The 19,092-nt window shown below is 36.8% G+C and overlaps 1 protein-coding gene across 4 annotated transcripts in view; it reads right to left on the bottom strand.

Moving 5' to 3' along the window:
* ABCB4 (ATP binding cassette subfamily B member 4) overlaps positions 1-19,092 on the bottom strand; it is a 97,351-nt gene that overhangs the window by 12,241 nt on the left and 66,018 nt on the right. For 3 of the 4 annotated variants that reach the window (XM_060196293.1, XM_060196295.1, XM_060196296.1), the window contains 4 exons: positions 17,488-17,691; positions 12,864-12,964; positions 10,249-10,389; positions 8,214-8,276 (listed from right to left, as the gene is read on the bottom strand). In XM_060196293.1, the coding sequence (XP_060052276.1) occupies positions 8,214-8,276; positions 10,249-10,389; positions 12,864-12,964; positions 17,488-17,691 (509 nt within the window). The remainder of the gene's footprint in view (positions 1-8,213; positions 8,277-10,248; positions 10,390-12,863; positions 12,965-17,487; positions 17,692-19,092) is intronic. The other variant, XM_060196294.1, reaches the window with a different exon arrangement.

Genomic DNA, 19,092 nt, shown 5'->3' with positions numbered 1-19,092 from the left:
TCATAGAAGTATTAGGGGGTGTTACTATTTCCCCCCCCCCTTTTTTTTTTACAAGTTTTTAGAGTATAATTAGCAGTCTTATCTTGAAAATTCAGTTAAAACCATTTGGACGGGGGGGGGGGGAGGGAGACTGTGGAAGACCCCATTAAATGCATATGTTACAATTCATAAGGACCAGGGTTCAGGCCTGCTCCTTACCTGTAAGGGGAAGGCTTCATGAGAGTTGAAGCAGGCCTGCAAGTTATCTATCTTATCTTATTTTATCTAATCTCATCTCCCCTTCCTTCTCCTCTCAACTTCTCTCTGTTCTATCAAAAAAAAAAATCAACAAGGGCAACAAAAAGGAAATAAATAAATAAATAAATATTAAAAAAGAAGAAGAAGAAGGGAAAAAAAGGTGGGGGGGGGCATTGGCTGCTAGGAGTGGTGGATTTGTTTGATAATCCTAGTGGCAACAGATTAAAAACAATCTAGACTTGGAGTTTCATTGTTATGGAGGATTTTTTTTTCTTTAAAAGTTTTTGTTATCTTTATTTATTTATTGGATAGACACAGCCAGAAATTTAAAGGGAAGGTTATTATAGAGAGGGAGAGAGACAGAGACATCTGCAACACTGCTTCACCACTTGTGGAGCTTTCCCCCTGCAGGTGGGGACCGGGGACTCAACCAGGTGTTCTACCACCCGGCCCCATTAGGGAGGTTTTTGATGACCATTTCTATTTTCTTGACTATAATTAGTCTATTCATGTTTTCTAGCTCTTCCTGGTTCAGAATTGAGAGATTATATGCTTTTATGAAATTACATCTTTTCTAGATTTTACAGCTTGGTGGCATATAATTGTTTGTAGAAGCTTTGTATGATACTTTAGATTTTTACTATACTTGTGATTTCTCCACTTTCATTTACTATTTATGTGGGTCTCTGCTATTTTTTCTAGTGAATCTGGCTAGAGGTTTGCCAATTTTGTTTACTTTTTCAAAGAACCAGATCTTAACTTCATTCCCCCCCCCCCAGTGGTATGTCTTTCCTTTCTTTTTTTAATTTATAAATTTGATTTATTTTAATGAGAGAGATTGAGATACAGGAGGAGGGGATGAGTGGGGGGGAGGGAAGGAGAGGGAGAGGAAGAAAGAGAGAGAGGCTTTAGCACTGCTCAGCTCTGGTTTATTGTGGTAGAGGACTGAACCTAGGATTTTGGAGCCTTGAGCATGAAAGTCTTTTCTGCATAATCATTATGCTATTTCCCCTAACCAAATACTATTTGTTTCTACTCTAATCTTTGTTATCATTTACTTCTTCTGCCTACTTTGGGTTTCCTTTTTTTTTTTTTTTTTTCTAGTTCTTTCAGGTGCAAGGCCAAGCTGTTTTTTCTCCCTTGACTTATGCCTGTATGACTATGAATTTTCCTCTTAGGGAAACCTCAGTAGTATCCCATAGGTTCTGGTAGCTCATTTCTTATTTTTCATTGTTTTCAGGAATTTTTTCATTTCCTCTTTAACCCAATAGCTGTTGGAGCCTCCCCCCTTCCTGCCTCTGCAGAGGGGAAGCTTCACAAGTGGTAACATAGATCTGCAGATGTCTATCTTTCTCTCTCCCCTATTCTCCCCTCCCCTCCTTTCTCAGTGTCTCTCTGTCATGTCAAATAAAATAAAAAAGAAAAGCAAATGGAAAAAATGGCCGTCGGGAGTTGTAGATTCCAAGTGTTGGCATTGAGCCCCAGCAATAACCCTGGTTAAAAAAAAAAAAAAAAAAGAAGACTGTGTATTTTACTTTCTTGTGGCTTAGGACTCTAAAGATGTTTGGTATGCCCAACATTTTACAACTCCTAATTTAATTTTCTTATTTCTCTGTTTATTTTCTGCCTGGCTGACTTGTCTACTTGGGAGACTGGGGTGTTAAAACTCACTACTATTATGTGTTCCTATTGATGTATCTCTTCAGCTCTCTCAGTAGATGCTTGACATATTTTGTTGTCTCTCACTGTACATATATGTGAATTATTGTCAATCATCTTGGCTGACTGACTCCCCTTGGGCATTATATAATGACCACCCATCTTTCGTTACTTTATTTTAAAGTCTATTGTTGCAGGTATGAGTACAGCTGTCCCTGCCTTTTTCTTTCTTTTTTTTTTTTTTTTTGTGGTATGCTAGATTGTATGGTTTCCTATCCTTTCACTTTGAGTCTGTCTTCATCCTGTCAAGTTAAGTGAGATTTTTGCAGACAGCATTGGGAGGGTTAGGTTCTGTCTCTTTGTCCACCATCCTACTCTGTCCTTCAAATGTGTGAGTTCAGGCTGTTGATACTTAGTGATACCATGGATTTAAGAGATTTCAAGCCACTAGTTTAAGTTGGTCTTAGATGTCTTTATGTGTGGTTTTTAAAATTGAAATTACTTATAGGAGTCCTTTTAAAATTTCTTGTAGAATAGGTTTGGTGATAACTGATTGCTTCAGTTGTTCCTTATCTGAAGTTTCTATCCCTCTAGCTAGTCTGAATGATAATCTGGCAGAGTAGAGAATTCTTGGCTGGAAGTATTTTTTTTTTAATTTCTTTATTGGAGAATGAATATTCTACATCGACAGTAAACACAATAGTTTCTACAAGCATAACATTTCTCAGTTTTCCATATAACAATACAACCCCCACTAAGTCCTCTGAACGACCTGCATTCCCCCCACCCACCCACCCCAGAGTCTTTTACTTTGGTGCAATACGCCAATTCCAGTTAAGATTATACTTGTGTTTTCTCTTCTGTTCTTCTTTCTCAACTTCTGCCTAAGAGTGAGATCACCCCATATTCATCCTTCTGTTTCTGACTTATTTCACTTAACATGAATTTTTCAAGGTCCATCTAAGATCGGCTAAAAACAGTGAAGTCACCATTTTTTATAACTGAGTAGTATTCCATTCTGTATATAGACCACAACTTGCTCAGCCACTCATCTATTGTTGGACACCTGGGTTTCTCCCAGGTTTTGGCTATTATAAATTGTGCTGCCAAGAACATATGTGTACACAGATCTTTTTGGATGGGTGTGCTGGGTTCCTTAGGATATATTCCCAGGGGAGGAATTGCAGGATCATAGGGTAGATCCATTTCTAGCCTTCTGAGAGTTCTCCAGACTTTTCTCCACAGAGGCTGGACCAATTTACATTTCCACCAGCAGCACAGGAGGGTTCCTTTGACCCCACAACCACTCCAGCATTTGCTGCTGCTACCTTTTCTGATGTATGACATTCTCATAGGAGTGAAGTATTATCTCATTGTTGTCTTTATTTGCATTTCTCTGACAATCAAAGCATTGGAGCATTTTTTCATGTGTTTCTTGGCCTTTTGGATCTCTTCTGTGGTGAATATTCTGTCCATGTCCTCCCCCCATATTTGGATGGGGTTATTTGTTTTCTTGTTGTTGAGATTTGCCAGTTCTTTATATATTCTGGTTATTAGCCTCTTGTCTGATGCATGGCATGTAAAGATATTCTCCCATTCTGTGAGGGGTCTCTTGGTTTGGGTAGTGGTTTTTTTTTGCTGTGAAGAAGCTTTTTAATTTGATGTAGTCCCATAGGTTTATACTTGCCTTAGTCTTCTTTGTAATTGGATTCGTTTCATTGAAGATGTCTTTAAAATTTATGTGGAAAAGAGTTTTGCCAGTATTTTCCTCTAAGTATCTGATAGTTTGTGGTCTAACATCCAAGTCCTTGATCCACTTGGAATTTACTTTTTTATTTGGTGAAATATAGTGGTTCAGTTTCATTTTTTTACATGTTTCAACCCATTGTTTCCAACACCATTTGTTGAAAAGACTCTGCTTTCCCCATTTAATAGTCTGAGCACCTTTGTCAAAAATTAGATGTCCATAGGTGTGGGGGCTTACTTCTGAGCTCTCAATTCTTTTCCACTGGCCAGTGTGTCTGTTCATGTTCCAGTACCAAGCAGTTTTGATGACAACAGCCTTATAATACAATTTGAGATCTGGGAATGTGATGCCTCTAGTTCTGTTCTTTCTTTTCAACATTGTTTTGGCAATTCTAGGTCTTTTCTGGTTCCAGATAAACATTTGTAGCATTTGTTCTATTTTCCTAAAAAATGTGGTTGGGACCTTGATGGGGATAGCATTAAATGTGTAGATGGTTCTGGGTAGTATATTCATTTTGATGATGTTAATTCTTCCAACCCATGAACATGGAATATCTTTCCACTTCTTTGTGTTTTTTTCAATTTCCTTGATTAATGACTCATAATTTTCAGTATACAAGTCTTTTACTTCTTTGGTTATACTTCTAGGTTTATTACTAGATATTTTATTGTTTTTGTTGCTATAGTAAAAGGAATTGATTTCTGGATTTCATCTTCTTCTAACTTAAGTGTTTGCATAGAGGAATGCCACTGACTTTTGAATGTTGATTTTATAGCCTGACACCTTACTGTATTGCCTGATGATTTCCAAAAGCTTCTTGCTAGATTCCTTAGGTTTTTCTATGTATACTATCATGTCTTCTGCAAATAGGGAGAGTCTGACTTCTTCTCTTCCAATCTGTATTTAATTCCTTGGTCCTGCCTAATTGCTATGGCAAGAACTTCCAACACTTTGTTGAATAGTAATGGTGATAGTGGGAATCCCTGTCTAGTACCTGATCTGAGTGGAAATGCTTCCAATTATTCACCACTGAGTATGATGTTGGCTGTAGGTTTGCTATATATAGACTCCATTATCTTCAGGAATTTTCCATCTATTTCCATTTTCTGTAGTGTTTTGATCATAAAGGGATGTTATATTTTGTCAAAGGCTTTCTCTGTGTCTATTGATATGACCATGTGGTTTTTTGGTCTTGCTTTTGTTGATGTGGTGGATCATGTTGATTGATTTACATATATTAAACCAAACTTGCATGCCTGGGATAAACCCCACTTGGTCATGATGAACAATCTTTTTAATATACTGCTATATCTGGTTGGCTAGAATTTTGCTCAATATTTTAGCATCAATGTTTATCAGAGATATTGGTCTGTAGTTTTCTTTTTTCGTTGTATCTCTGTCTGCTTTTGGTATCAGAGTGATGTTGGCTTCATAGAAGCTGGCAGGGAGTATTCCAGTGTTCTTCAATCTTCTGGAAGACTTATAAAAGTAGAGGTATTAGTTCTTCTTTTAAAGTTTTGTAGAATTCATTTGTAAAACCATCTGGTCCAGGACTTTTATTCTTGGGAAGATTTTTGATACCTGTTTCAATTTCATTAGCTGTGATGGGCCTGGTCATGTTATCTACTTCCTCTTTACTTAGTTTTGGAAGTTGGTAGGTATCTAGGAAATCATCCATTTCTTCCAGGTTCTCTAGCTTGGTGGCATATAGTTGTTCATAGAAGCCTCGCATGATAAGTTGAATTTCTGCAGTGTCTGTTGTGATATCTCCTCTTTCATTTACTATTTGATTTATTTGGGTCTTCTCCCTTTTTTGTTTTGTGAGTCTGGCTAAAGGTTTTTTTAATTTTGTTTACTCTTTCGAAGAACCAACATTTACTTTTGTTGATCTTTTGTATGGTTTTCTTATTTTCAATGTTACTGACTTCTGCCCTAACTTTAGTGATTTCTGTCCTTCTGTCTGCTTTAGGGTTCCTTTTTTTCTTCTTCTTCTAGGTCTTTAAGATGTGTAATCAGGCTGTTTATTTGTGCTTATTCTTGTTTCCTAATGTGTGCTTCTATGGCTATGAACTTCCCTCTCAGTACTGCCTTAGCTATGTCCCAAATATTTTGATAGCTTGTGTCTTCATTTTCATGGAACTCTTGAAACTTTGACCCAATAGTTTTTAAGGAGTATACTGTTGAGCATCCACATTTTGGGACCATTACTAATCTTTTGTTGATTGTTCAGTGTTAGTTTAATTCCACTGTGGTCTAAGTAGATGCTTGGGATGATTTCAATGCTCTTGAATTTGTTGATGCTGTCTTTGTGGCATATGATCTATCCTTGAAAATGACCAATGTGGACTTGAGTAGAACGTGTATTTCAGTTTCTTAGGGTGAATGACTCTGAAAATGTCCCAATAGTTGTAGTTTATCTATCTCTCCATTTAGCTCCCTCATGTATTTGTTGATTTTCTGCCTGGATGATCAGTCAAGTTGAGAGAGTGGGGTGTTGAAGTCCTCTACTCTGACTGTGTTGCTGTTAATATATTGCTATAGCTCTTTCAGTAGATGTTTGATGTATTTAGATGGCTTCTCATTGGGTGCATAGATGTTAATAATTGTTAAGTCCTCTTGATTGACTGATCCTCTGAGCATTAAGTAGTGTATATTCCTATCTTTTTTAATCTGATCTATTTTAAAGTCTAATATGTCTGATATGAGAATAGCTGTTCCTGCCCTTTTTTGTGGGCCATTGGCTTGTATGATAGTTTTCCATCCTTTCACTTTGAGTCTGTTTTTGTCTCGTTGAGTTAGGTGGGTTTCCTGTAGATAGCATATTGTTGGGTTGTGTTTTCTGAGCCATCTTCCTACTCTGTGTCTTTTAATAGGTGAATTCAGGCCATTGACATTTATTGATATCAAAGATTGAAGATATTTTAACGCCATTCTTGTAGAGTTTTAGAGTGTTCTGATAGATGGTATATTCTGGTGGTCTGTTTATAGGAGACCTTTTAGAACTTCTTTCAGGGCAGGCTTGGTGATAGTTGATTCTTTCAACTGTTGCTTGTCTGAGAAGATTTTGATGCATCCATCTAGTCTGAATGACAGTCTAGCAGGATACAGTAGTATTGGTTGAAAGCCTTTCTCATTGAGTACTCGATAGATATCTCGCTATTCTCTTCTGGCGTGTAGTGTTTGTGTGGAGAAGTCTGTTGCTAATCTTACCGGTTTTCCTCTGTAGATGACTCTTTGTTTTTCTCTTGCAGCCTTCAGGATCCTTTCTTTATTCTTACTCCTTTCCATCCTAAATATGATATGTCTTGGTGTGTTTAAGTCTGGGTTAATTCTGTTTGGGACCCTCTGGGCTTCTTGAACCTTTATATAAGTCTTTGATGTTGTCTAGACTAGAGAAGTTTTCAGCAATTATGGCCTGAAGGATGCTTTCTTCCCCTTCCTCTCTTTCTTCTTCTGGTAAGCCAATAATGCATATATTATTTCTTTTGAAGTCATCCCATAGGTCTCTGTTGTTGTTTTCAGTATCTCTTAATCTCTTTTTGAGATCTCTTACTTCTTTTTTAGTTGTCTCTAATTTGTCCTCGATCCTGCTAATTCTGTCTTCAGCCTCATTGATTCTATTCTCTCTCCCCTCTACTGTTTTTTGGAGTTCATCTATTTTGTTTCCCTGTTCTGATACTGTTTTTAGCTTGTTCAGCTAGTTGTGTTCTTAGCTCAGCTATTTCAGCTTTCAGCTCTCTAATAACCCTGAGATAATTAGTGTTTTCTTCCAGAGTCTCATTTGTTGTTTCTGCATCTCTGATGACAATTATTTCAAACTCTTTACTCATTCCTGTGATTATTTCCTTAACTAGTGTTTGGATGTTGACCTCATTATTTTGTGCCTCACCCTTTGGGAGGCTTTTAGTTGGACTCTTGTTCTGGTTCATTTCTCCAATATTTCTTCTAGTTGGTTTAACCATTTTATATATTATTAGGTCCCTCTCTCAGTACTTTTCAAATTACTGATCACTCTTTCCTGGATTGTCTTGTGTCTAAGTTAGGTAATTAAAGGGTTCACAATTGTGGAAGTTGATAGTTGTTTCAAAAGTATTTTAATCCCAGAGTTGGAGCTCAATGGTTTAAGAGCCTCTTTTGTCTTTTTTCTTCCGTAGGTTATGGGAGCCTGAGGGCTTTTAAACTATAAGTGGGCTTCTTAACTTTATCACTGACTCCTGACCAAGAGATAAGGCAGGGTGGGGCAGAGATAATCCAATGGTTATGAAAAGAGACTCTCACAACCCCACTGCAAGGCCATGGAGATATAGATCTTCTCCTGAGTTTCCTGGTTAGTTCTCTCTCCCCTGGTGTCAGCACAGGACCTCCCTGCTGCTGTTCCAGACTCTGAGGGCAGTAGTAATGGAGACTCACAGTTGCACTTGGTGAGTCTCAGGGGAGTAGTCTCCCCTCCTCAGATGTCTTTCTGTTGGTGAAATAGACTGGAGATAGAGTCTCGACTGGCAAACTGCTGGACTATCACCAGCCACCCAATCTCTCCCTAGGTTCCTCTCTGTCCATAAGCCACATTCACCAGTGACCTGAAGTAGTTCCAGTCCTGTCTTGCTGCATTCCCAGGTGGTCTCCTTTGGTATTCCTAGTTGACCCAGGAGAGGAGAGGAGAGAAACACAGCTGCTTGGCTGGAAGTATTTCTCATTGAGCACTCCATATATATCTTGCCATTCCCTCTGACTTTTAGAGTTCTTGTTGAGAAATTTACTGATAATCTTGTGGCATTTCTTCCTTTTGCTTTCTTTTCCACCTTCAGGATCATTATAATTTTTTAAAAAATTATCTTTATTTACTTATTAGATAGAGACAGCCTGAAATTGAGAAGAAGTGGGGTGGGGGGTAGATAGGAAGAGAGACAGAGAAACACCTGCAGAACTGCTTCACTACTCATGAAGCTTTACTCCTGCAGGTGGGGACTGGGGCTTTGAACTTTGGCCCTTGCACATTGCAACATGTGCGCTCAACCAGTTACACTACCACTTGGTCCCACCTTCAGGATTCTTTATCTGTAATGTTTGCCAATTTAATTATGATATGCCTCAGTGTATGTAAATCTTGGTTGAATCTGAGACTTGAGTTTTTTGAATATTTATGTCTTTTCTCTTGTTTAGAGAAGTTTTTTTTTTTTTGCAATTATCTCATCTTCTATATATGTCCTTCCTATTTCCTTTTCTCTGCTTCTGGTAGATCAGCAATGTATCTACTGCTTCTTTTAAAATCATTTTACATATCTCCGGTTTTGTTTTCAGTATTTCTTAGTCTTTTTTTTTTTTTAGTTCTAGTTCTTTCTTAGTTTTCTCTAATTCAGCTTCATTCTTGCTAATTTTTTTTTCTGCCTCTGTTGTTTTCCTTCCACTTACCTCAACTCTATTCACTAATTCATCTATTTTGTTATCTTACTCAGTTAATTTAGTTGTTAATTCAACTATTGTAGTTTTTAGCTCTTTATTTTCCTCTTCAAGCTGCCTCATGCCTTCCCTTGGGGTCTCTTATATTGTTTCCCCATTTCGATTATTATTTCCATCCATGGTTTTTCTAATTTCACTTGTGAACATGTGAACTAATATTTGGATATCTTTAATTTTTTTTTGCTTGTGGTATATTAGAGGGTTTTTTTTTTCTGGGCTTTTGTTTTAATTATTTAATGAAGAGGTTTTTTTTTTTTTTCCTATCTCCCCATTCTACTTGGTGTCTTTTAAAATTTGTGACAAAGGTTTTTACTTATTGACACATATTCCCTGCTACGTATTTGTCTCTGTACAGGATGTGTGGAGCCTGAACTTTTAAATTTTTATTATATAAAAATCTACGTACATAATGGAATACTACTCAGCTATTAAAAATAGTGATTGGGGGGGCTGGGCAGTAAGAACATGGTGCAAAGCACAAGAACCAGCATAAGGATCCTGGTTCAAGCCCCAGGGTCCCCACCTGTGGGGGGGGGGTCACTTCACAAACAGGTCTGCAGCTGTCTTTCTTTCCCCCTCTGTCTTTCCTTCCTCTCTCGATTTCTCTCTGTCCTATCCAACAACAACAACAGCATCCATGACAACAATAACAATAACAAGGGCAACAATAAGGGCAATAAAATTGGAAAAATGACTTCATGGTGCAGTGGATTTGTAGTGCAAGCACCGAGCCCCCAGTGATAACCCTGGAGGCAAAAAAAAAAATGGTGATTTCACCTTTTTCACCCCATCCTGAATGGACCTCGAAGAAATCATGTTAAGTGAGATAAGTCAGAAACAAAAAGATGAATATGGGATCATCTTACTCATAGACAGAAGTTGAGAAACAAGGTCAGAAGGGGAAACACTAAGCAGAACTTGTGTTGGAGTTAGTGTATTGCACCAAAATAAAAGACTCTGGGGTAGGGGGGAAGGGCTCAGCTTCTAGATCATGATGGCAGAGGAGAACCTAGTAGGGGGTTGAATTGCTATGTGGAAAACTGAGAAATGTTACACATGTACAAACTATTGTATTTTACTGTCAACCATAAACCATTAATCCCCAAATAAAGTTTTTTTAAAAAAAATCTAAAATGTTTTAAACTTACAGAATAACATCTCTGAAGCGCATATGTCCATTCACAATAAGATAGGCACCAAATCGAAAACAACCAGCATAGGAAAAGTACATAAAGGCTTGAGAAATACTAAAAGTAATTCCATATATGTGTGCCTTTCGTACAGAATTCCTGAAAAATAAAGTCATACATTCATAATTATTTCTCAATTTCTCTTAGTGTTTTAGAAAGAACATTATTTCTAAATCTGGTCAACCTGGAGTTAGTCTGCTTTGAATTATCAGTATGTTTGACTAAGTGACTTAATCTCTTCACTCACTGGTTTTCTGGTTTGTAAATGAGGATAACCAGCATGATGCAGAGTTGCTTTGAGAATTAACTAATATAAACATCCAGTATAATATTTGACTCGTAACAATTGCTTCAATGATAGTTGTCATTACTCTTGTATTAATAATTGACAACTAAAACATTTGCCATCTATCATATAAACATGATTATACTGAAATAAGAGATGTTAAAGTTCAAGATAATATTTAAGTAGTCTGAATTTATTTCTTTAATACCATTATCTTGTCATCTATAGCTAGTTGTTGTCTCTTATGTCACATTCAGTTTTTGGAATTAGAATGTTACTTCTTTTGAGATCATCCATATGTCTCTGTTGTTGTTTTCAGTGTCTCTCAATCTCTTTTTGAGCTCTTTTACCTCTTTCTTTGTTTTCTCTGGCTCATCCTCTGTCTGGCTAATTCTGTTTTCTACTTCTGTTAGTCTGCTTTCCCTTCCCTCAGCTTCTTTCTTCAGTTCAGTTATAGTATTAGCTTGTTCTGCTAATTGACATTTTAGTCCAGCTATTTCAGTTTTCAGTTCTCTAATTACCTCCAGGTAGCTTGTGTTTTCCTTGAGGGTCTCATCTGTTGCTTCCCTAATTCTGATAGCCCTTTCCTCCATAGTTGTCTTCATTTCTGTGATTATTAGGTTTATTATTGCTTGCGTACTTTTCTTATCTATAGTTACTTCTGACTGATTTGGAGTTTTTGGAATTAGAAAAGTAATATCATTGGGGCTGAGGCAACAGCATATTGGTTAGGCAACAAGATATTGGTTAAACTTTTATGTCTGAGATTCCACGTTCCAGGTTTAATACCCAGTATTATCATAAGCTAGAACTGAGCAACACTTTGGTGCCTTTCCCCCCTCCCTTCCTCCCTTCATCTCTGTCTCTGTCTCTCTCTTTCTCTGTCTCTCTCTCACTCTGTATGTCCCTCACATTAAAATAAATAAAATATCTTTAAATTTTGGGTCATTAATGTTTGTATAGACACACATTGAGTGTTCTTTCCTGAATTCTTTCCCATCAGCTCCAATACAATTTTTTAAAATCATTTCTAATTTGACCTCTAACAATACTAAACTTCTACAGCCTCCAAAAGAACAATATGTTATCTACTTTCAGACTAAAAGGAAAATATTTGATAAGGAAAAATTTAAAGTATTACTAATTTGGGATTATGTAATTTATGTTATGAGCACAGTATTAAAATACTTAATATTACTGAACAAAGCATAGTGTTATTCAATCTTTGGATTATAAGCAATTAGAAATTATCCTGGGACCAGGCTGTGGTACATTCTGTTTAGTGCACACATTACCATGCTCATGGGCCCAGGTTCAGGCCTCTACCCCCCACCTGCAGGGGGAAAGATTCATGAGTGGTGATATATTGCTACAAGTGTCTCTGTTTTTTTTTCTCCCTCTCTATCTCTGCTTCTCGTCTCAATTCCTCACTATAGTATCAAATAAGAGAAAGAAAACAAAAATGAAAAAAATGGTTGAAGGGAGTGGAAGATTCACTGGCACCAGCAATAACACTGGTGGCAATTTAAATTAAATAAAATTTCCCTCTTTCTCATCTTTCTTAATTCTTTTAAAGTTCAAAATAAATCATAAGGTCTCAAGTAATGCTACATATATATTCATATATTAAGTATCAATGGAAAGATAAATACAGTTGCATGCTCTATACACATACACATGGCTAAGAGGGTGAATTAACTTGAGAATTTCAACTATACCTAACTCAATTTATATGTGTTCAAAATGATTACTTTAGTCTACAAACTGTAATCTAGTTTGTGTTCAGTTTTGTTAAAATCTATTCGTAAAAACAAGTCATAACTAGAAATAAGCAGCAAATACTGCCTCTAAGAATTTCTTGAATTGCTCAAGTACATGTCAATTTTCACAGTAGGATGTGTCTAATCCTTATCCAGAGAATATCATAATACTTTGTTCACCAAGGAACAAGTCTTATCTTTGGTTGAAGTAATTCCCCAAAAGAAAGTTTATCCTGAATCACCCTGGTGGTTTATTATCTTGCCTATATGAATGCACAATACTAAAGGAGTCTTAAGTTTCTTTTGGTTTTTGAAGACTAAAAGTTGTTATTTATGTGCAATATATATATATATATAAATCCTATTGTCCAGTGCTTCATAGTCACCAATTTTCTGTGGGGAAAAAAAATATTCAAGTTTGTTACTCTTACAGCCACATCATTTCCTGGACCAGGAAAAGTGCTAGTATCTTTTGGGGACAATAGCCTTAGAAATCACTAGGTTCTTGGTGAAATCATGTTTATTACCTGTAAGCACCATACAATTTTTCGACATACATTGATTCAAATTTTCTTTCTTGGGTCAAAGATACAACTGTTCTAATATTTTCTATTGCCTCTGTTGCAATCTGCAATACAGATTAGATTTTCGTTAGAATTAGGGTTTTACTTCTGAAATAATAAAAGCATAACACTACTTTTACATCAAAATTCCTTTTACAGATTCATAAAAGTATGTCACAATTATGTCTATCCACAACCTATACAGCAGCCTCAACACAAGTTTCTCTATGCAGTTTTTTCCAATTAGACCTCCCCAAAGAAGCTTGAAGATTATGTTGAGAGGCTTTTAGTTCTTTCGGCTTAAAAAGTCAAAGGCATGATGTGTTCAAGTTAACTTCTGTGACAAATCTGGCAATCCTCAAATATTTTTAACCTTTAAAACATAACCCCTGATTATGCTACATGCTGTGAGTAAGTCTTCATATGCTCAGAAAGACCAACAGTTTAGGGCAAAAAAAAAAAAAAAAAAAGTGATGTAGGTACCACAAGCCTGTATGAATTCCCAGCCCTACCAACCACAGTCCCTCTGTGGTTTTATTTTATTCATAAATAAACTGTTTATCCACAAGTGGAAAGATATAAATTGTAAGCAGCATGACCCTGCTGTAAAACCCTAATTTTGGGGCTAGGTGGTGGCGCACCTGGTTGAGCATAAATGTTACAGTGTGCAAGGATTCAGGTTCAAGTTCCCGGTCCCCACCTGCAGGGGGAAAGCTTCACAAGTGGTGAAGCAGTGCTGCAGGTGTATCTCTGTCTCTCTCCCTGTCTATCACCCCCTTCCCTCTCAATTTCTGGCTGTGTCTATTTGATAAATAAATAAAGATAAAAAAATAAAAAATAAAAATAAACTAATTAAACAGGTATAGACATTTGACTGACTGGTGTAGCAAATATATCTGTACAGAGCTTTCAACTGGGAGATCCAGTAGATTCACAGGCTAGTGTCATTTTGAGGAACCACACTGGGTATATACAAGAAGCTGGTCTGAATACAGAGCAGTTGAAGATAACAGAGGCATAAAGCTTGTATCTTTAAGAGTGAAGTTGTTAGTGACTTTCCACTTAATATAAACCACACATATACTTTGTATTTCCATGTGTTCTTACTGCTAATCCCTTTTACCCAAACCAGTCAGAGGAGTTTTCTAATTCTTATAATTTAACTACCCTTGACCTTTTTTTGTTTGTGAATATTACAACCTGGTAGTAGTCTATAGCCCAAGGAGCACTGAATTTTAATTTCAGTTCTTTTATTTTATCAGAATTGTCTTTACCTCAGTTCTGGACTTTTGCAACCATCTGAAGACATGCTTATTACCTGACACTTTAAGCTAAATAACCTTCATATATAACCTTTATATCTTCATTATAAGTGAAAAAAATCTAACAGTAATACAACCGGAATCAAGAACACTGAGTTTTCACCACTTGCCAACTACCACTTCATTTAATGGCATATCATTTAACCTAACAACAACCCTGAGAGGTAATATACTTCTACTTTAACAGGTAAGGGAACTGAAATACAGAGAAGCTGAATGGCTTGCTTAGTGCTCTATATTTAATAAATTGGTTAGCGCTGACTTCCTATCAGGTTCTCCAATGCCAAGTCTATGTGCTTAATCCATTATGCTATTATGCTTCCCTGCTTTGTAATTTCCACAAGGAGAAACTACTTTTTTTTTTTAGAGATTTTTTTATTGTTGTTGTAGTTATTATCGTTGTTGTTATTGATGTTGTCTTATGTTAGATAGGAGAGAGAAATGGAGAAAGGAGGGGAACACAGAGAGAGGAAGAGAAAGATAGACACCTATAGACCTGTTTCACTGCCTGTGAAGCTACTCCCCTGCAGGTGGGGAACCAGGGGCTCGAACCAGGATCCTTATGCCAGTCTTTGCACTTTGTGCCACATGCACTTAACACGCTGCACTACTGCCTGACTCCCGAAAAACTACTTTTTAATGACTCCTCCCAATTAGCATTTTTTTTTCAGTCATGGACTAATTTAAACCCGGTTAAGCAAATCCCTAATCTCAGTAACTAGGGATTTACTAGGGATCTGAGTGAAAAGAGTTACTAAGCAGTATATCCCCTTCCTCTTCTTTCCGGCCCAGAAACCCCTCATTATCAGTGAAGACTAGAGAAATTGGTGACCTTTTCCAATATCACATACAGTAAGTAGCAAGGAGAAGACCAATCTTCCAAGATTCATTTTGTTTGCCATATTACATAAGATAGACTGCCCTTCTGCCAAAATCCTAAAGATTTTAGTATTATCAGCCATTTTGAAAAAGAAAGGACTCAACTAAATCTAAAATCCCTTCCTTCCTTCCTTCCTTCCTCTTTCTTTCTTTCCTTCCTTTCTTTCTTCCTTCCTCCCTCCCTCTCTTTCTTTTTTTCTTCCTTACAAGGGCTTTACCACTTCAGATAAACCACAAATGAGAGGAAAAGACATTATCACACTGGTTCACCCAGTGCAGATGGGGCAGGGCTCAATCATGGGCACCTGTGTCACGTGCATGGCAAAGTAGGCACCCTCCCAGGTGAGCTACCTTGCTGGCCTAAGATGTTTTCTTTCATGTAAGTAGTCTAAACACTTTTATCTTCATTATACCTATTGGCAGTTTCCCTTCTGGAATATGGAAAGAACAAAACAAGAGTTAGAAAGAAAAAGTAAACAAAAATACAAGGTGTTTTGTTAGCAGCTAATTGTAAAAACAAAAGACAAGAACAGTAGGGTTTCAAATATCTCAGAGCCACATACTGACCTAAAGGTGTCTGCCACCAAAAGAGGATGCAGGAGAACATGAGAAGAAAGTATTTTGATGGAATCTGGGAATGAAACTAATATTGCACAGAATTGTAGCTAATACAAGTTAAGAGAAGAGGACAGACTTACACTGGATGTAACTAGGTGAGTGGAAGCATCCTTGAATGGAACTTTAATCTCACTCCTTAAATGTCACGTATCTAAAGTGAGTTACCTCTGAATGTTTACTTCCCTGTGAGATGAATATATCTGTCCCATCTTACATCATCTTAACTAAGGCCAGTTACAATAGCATTAAAGACTTTGTAAAATAGGGCACTATAGAAACCATATCATAACATATTCATTATCTGCTTCACCTAATATTTTAATAAAAGATAATGCTTACATAAATAATACTTAAAACTTAGAGCTATAATCTACATTTAGGTACCTGAATTCATGAACATAAAGTGTTTATGTATATTCAGACACTTAAAACACATATAAAAAGCGTCATTGAGCTACAAGCTTTGAAACTATACCCAAACTTGATTCATAGCCATGCTTTTAATTTTTTTTTTTGCTTTCAAGTTCCTTCTTTATAATACTAGTACTTGCTTCAAAGGATTATTCTACAATGAGTTACTATAGTACTAACACTAGTACTTGCTTCAAAGGATTATTCTACAATGAGTTACTATATTTACATATTTAGGTCAATACGTGGCACATAGCAAGTTTCCAGTTGCCAATGGAGTTAGGACCACAAATCAATGTGTTACTGCCATCTAGTGGCTATTCAATTTAACTGTTGTGGATATAGGGAATTGAAACATGAATTTACAAAAACAAAAAGTAACCAAACTGTCTCCAAGACTTTGTGAGAACTGTGATGACTAATCACTAGGTGTATGTATGGGTGAGGGGGAGAGGGCATAAAAATCTAGTGGTGGATTTGTGGAACTATGCCCCTATATTCTTATAATCTTGTAAACACCAAGAAAAAAAATCATAGTTATAACAAATAGAAATCAAGGAGAAATGGTGGGGAGGTAGATAGCATGATGGTTATGCAAAGAGACTCTTATGCCTGAGGCTCCAAAGTCTCAGGTTCCACCCACTGCACCACAGTAAACCAGAGTTGAGCAGTGCTCTGGCAAAATAAATAAATAAATAAACAAATAAAACAAAACAACCTGTTAACACTCCTAGAAGAATTATCTCTGTAGTACTAGCAAATATTCTGCCTTGAACAATTCACTTATATTTTCTGGTTTAAAGACTCCTCCTCTGCAAAATAGAGATGACATTTGTCCTAAGAATGATATTGACAGGTGAAATAAAATAAACTTTGGACATAATTTTTTTAATTTCCTTATTTATTATGAGCAAGGCAGATGGAATTGGGTGTGTGCATGTGGGTAAACCGAGTGAGAGGGAGGCAGAGCACTGCTTAGCTCTGACTTAAGGTAGTGTTGGGGACTGAATTTGGGACCTCTGAAGCCTCAGGTATGCCAACTGGTGTCCTAACAAACTATCTTCCCAGTTCCCGCAATATCATATATATATATATATATATATATATATATATATATTATATATATATATATATATATATAATAAAAACACATTAGGTGTTTTCTAAAAACTAAAAGCCCTGCAATAATTATTCCCTTTTCAAGTTCTAGTCATGAATCTACTATTTCATGCACAATGTTGAAAACTACTATTTGTAATGAGTACAAAACTTTACTAGAACATTCATGTTATAATAAAATTCAACTAAATCACACCCGTAAACAATACTTACATTAACTGAAGTTTTATTTGACTTACCTTTCCAGCAGTTTCAAGTTCTTTTTTATCTCTCTTGGCATTTCCAGTCAACATTTTAATTTCAACAATTCCTGATATAGCAATAATTGGAACCACCGATAACAGCAAAAGGGTTAACTGCCAACCGTAAATAAATGATATGATAATACCAGTTCCGAGGTTAGCTGTATTCTGTGCAATTAAAGCCAACCTAGTCCCAGTGGCCTGGAAGGCAAAAAGAAAAAACCAGCTCTGTTTTAAATTGCAGTTTTCTGAACTATCACCTTAGGTTTCTTGGTCCCCTTCATTATAACAAATAAACCCAAAATATTTGTGCTTAATTCACAAGTGTGCAGAATTTTTTTTTTTGGTACTGCCACCCAAATCTCATCCCTTTTCTGCCCATATGAATTTATCTTTGTAAAACCAAGTTATCGGCAACTCTGTTTTTGCAATAGGAGACTGGGTGTGTGTGTGGGGAAGAAAGGACACACCTCATGAATGTGACTTTTAAAAAGTAACTAACCTCAGTGTAGTCTTTGCTTTTCTATTAGCAACTTAACAATCATTTACAAGATCAAAGATTACAGTGATGCAAGTTCCACATTGCACCACTATCAAATTTCTGCCCTCCCCACCATGACAACCACAGAGCCTTAGAGGCAAATTAGCTTTTTTGTTTTGTTTTTCAAATCCATGTCAATGTAGTTTTTCTTGTTATATTTGTTTTGCCATCAGGGCTATTTCACTGGGACCTCATGCCTGCACAATTTTAATGAACTCTTTTCTCCCCCCTTCGTTTCCTTTTTTTAGATGGAGGATAAGAGACAAAAGAGTGAGACAGGAAGAGAGACAACAGGGCACTACTTCACCACTCAGGAAGTTTTCCCTTTATGGTGCTCCCATATGTGGCTGGGGAGAGGGAGGGAAGGAATGGAGATGGGGCTCCATTATGGTAAAGTGTGCACTCTACCTCTCTGCCCTATTTCTTGTTTTAGAGACAATTTTGTGTAAATGGAAATCTTATATATCCAAGAGATCATCTGTTACATGTCGTATCCTCAGAGACTGTAAAGCGGTAAAGCATATGTAAAAATGAATAGTTTTTACAGTTTGCATACTTCAGAAAAGGAGAGCTGTTGTAGCAGCAACTAACTCTTTCTCCTCTACTCTCCACTTGTTGTGGGAAGCTGTGAGTTCTAAAGTGTTCCAGTCCCATGGAGAGGAACCAAAGCCAGGGAAGCTCTGGCACTTCTGAGAGACAGCTAATTGGTTCAGGATTAGACCTGGGACCCAAACTGACCTACATTAGCTTTAAGGGGGAAGAGATACAACTGTGCACTCTTCCTGGATGAGAAACAAAAAAAGCTCTAGTTGTTACTGGCAGTCATTCTATATAAACCACAAAGAAATGAGCTGAGTCAGCAGATGAACAGTTCTGAGAATGGAAAGTCACTCAGTGTAAATGCAGGTCCTTGATGACATTTTTTTTTTTTTTAGCCTGTGCATCTGTCAACCCTAATGTTTAACTTTTCTCATATTGTTTTACCAATCTGAGTTTTCTGTTATTTCCAGCTAAAAGCTGCTACCTGGCTAAATCTCTGTCAGAGGTTTAATCAAAACCAT

This window comes from Erinaceus europaeus, chromosome 8 (assembly GCF_950295315.1).
Source record: "Erinaceus europaeus chromosome 8, mEriEur2.1, whole genome shotgun sequence".
NCBI classification, from domain to species: Eukaryota; Metazoa; Chordata; class Mammalia; order Eulipotyphla; family Erinaceidae; genus Erinaceus; species Erinaceus europaeus.
This window is presented reverse-complemented; position numbering and strand designations above follow the sequence as displayed.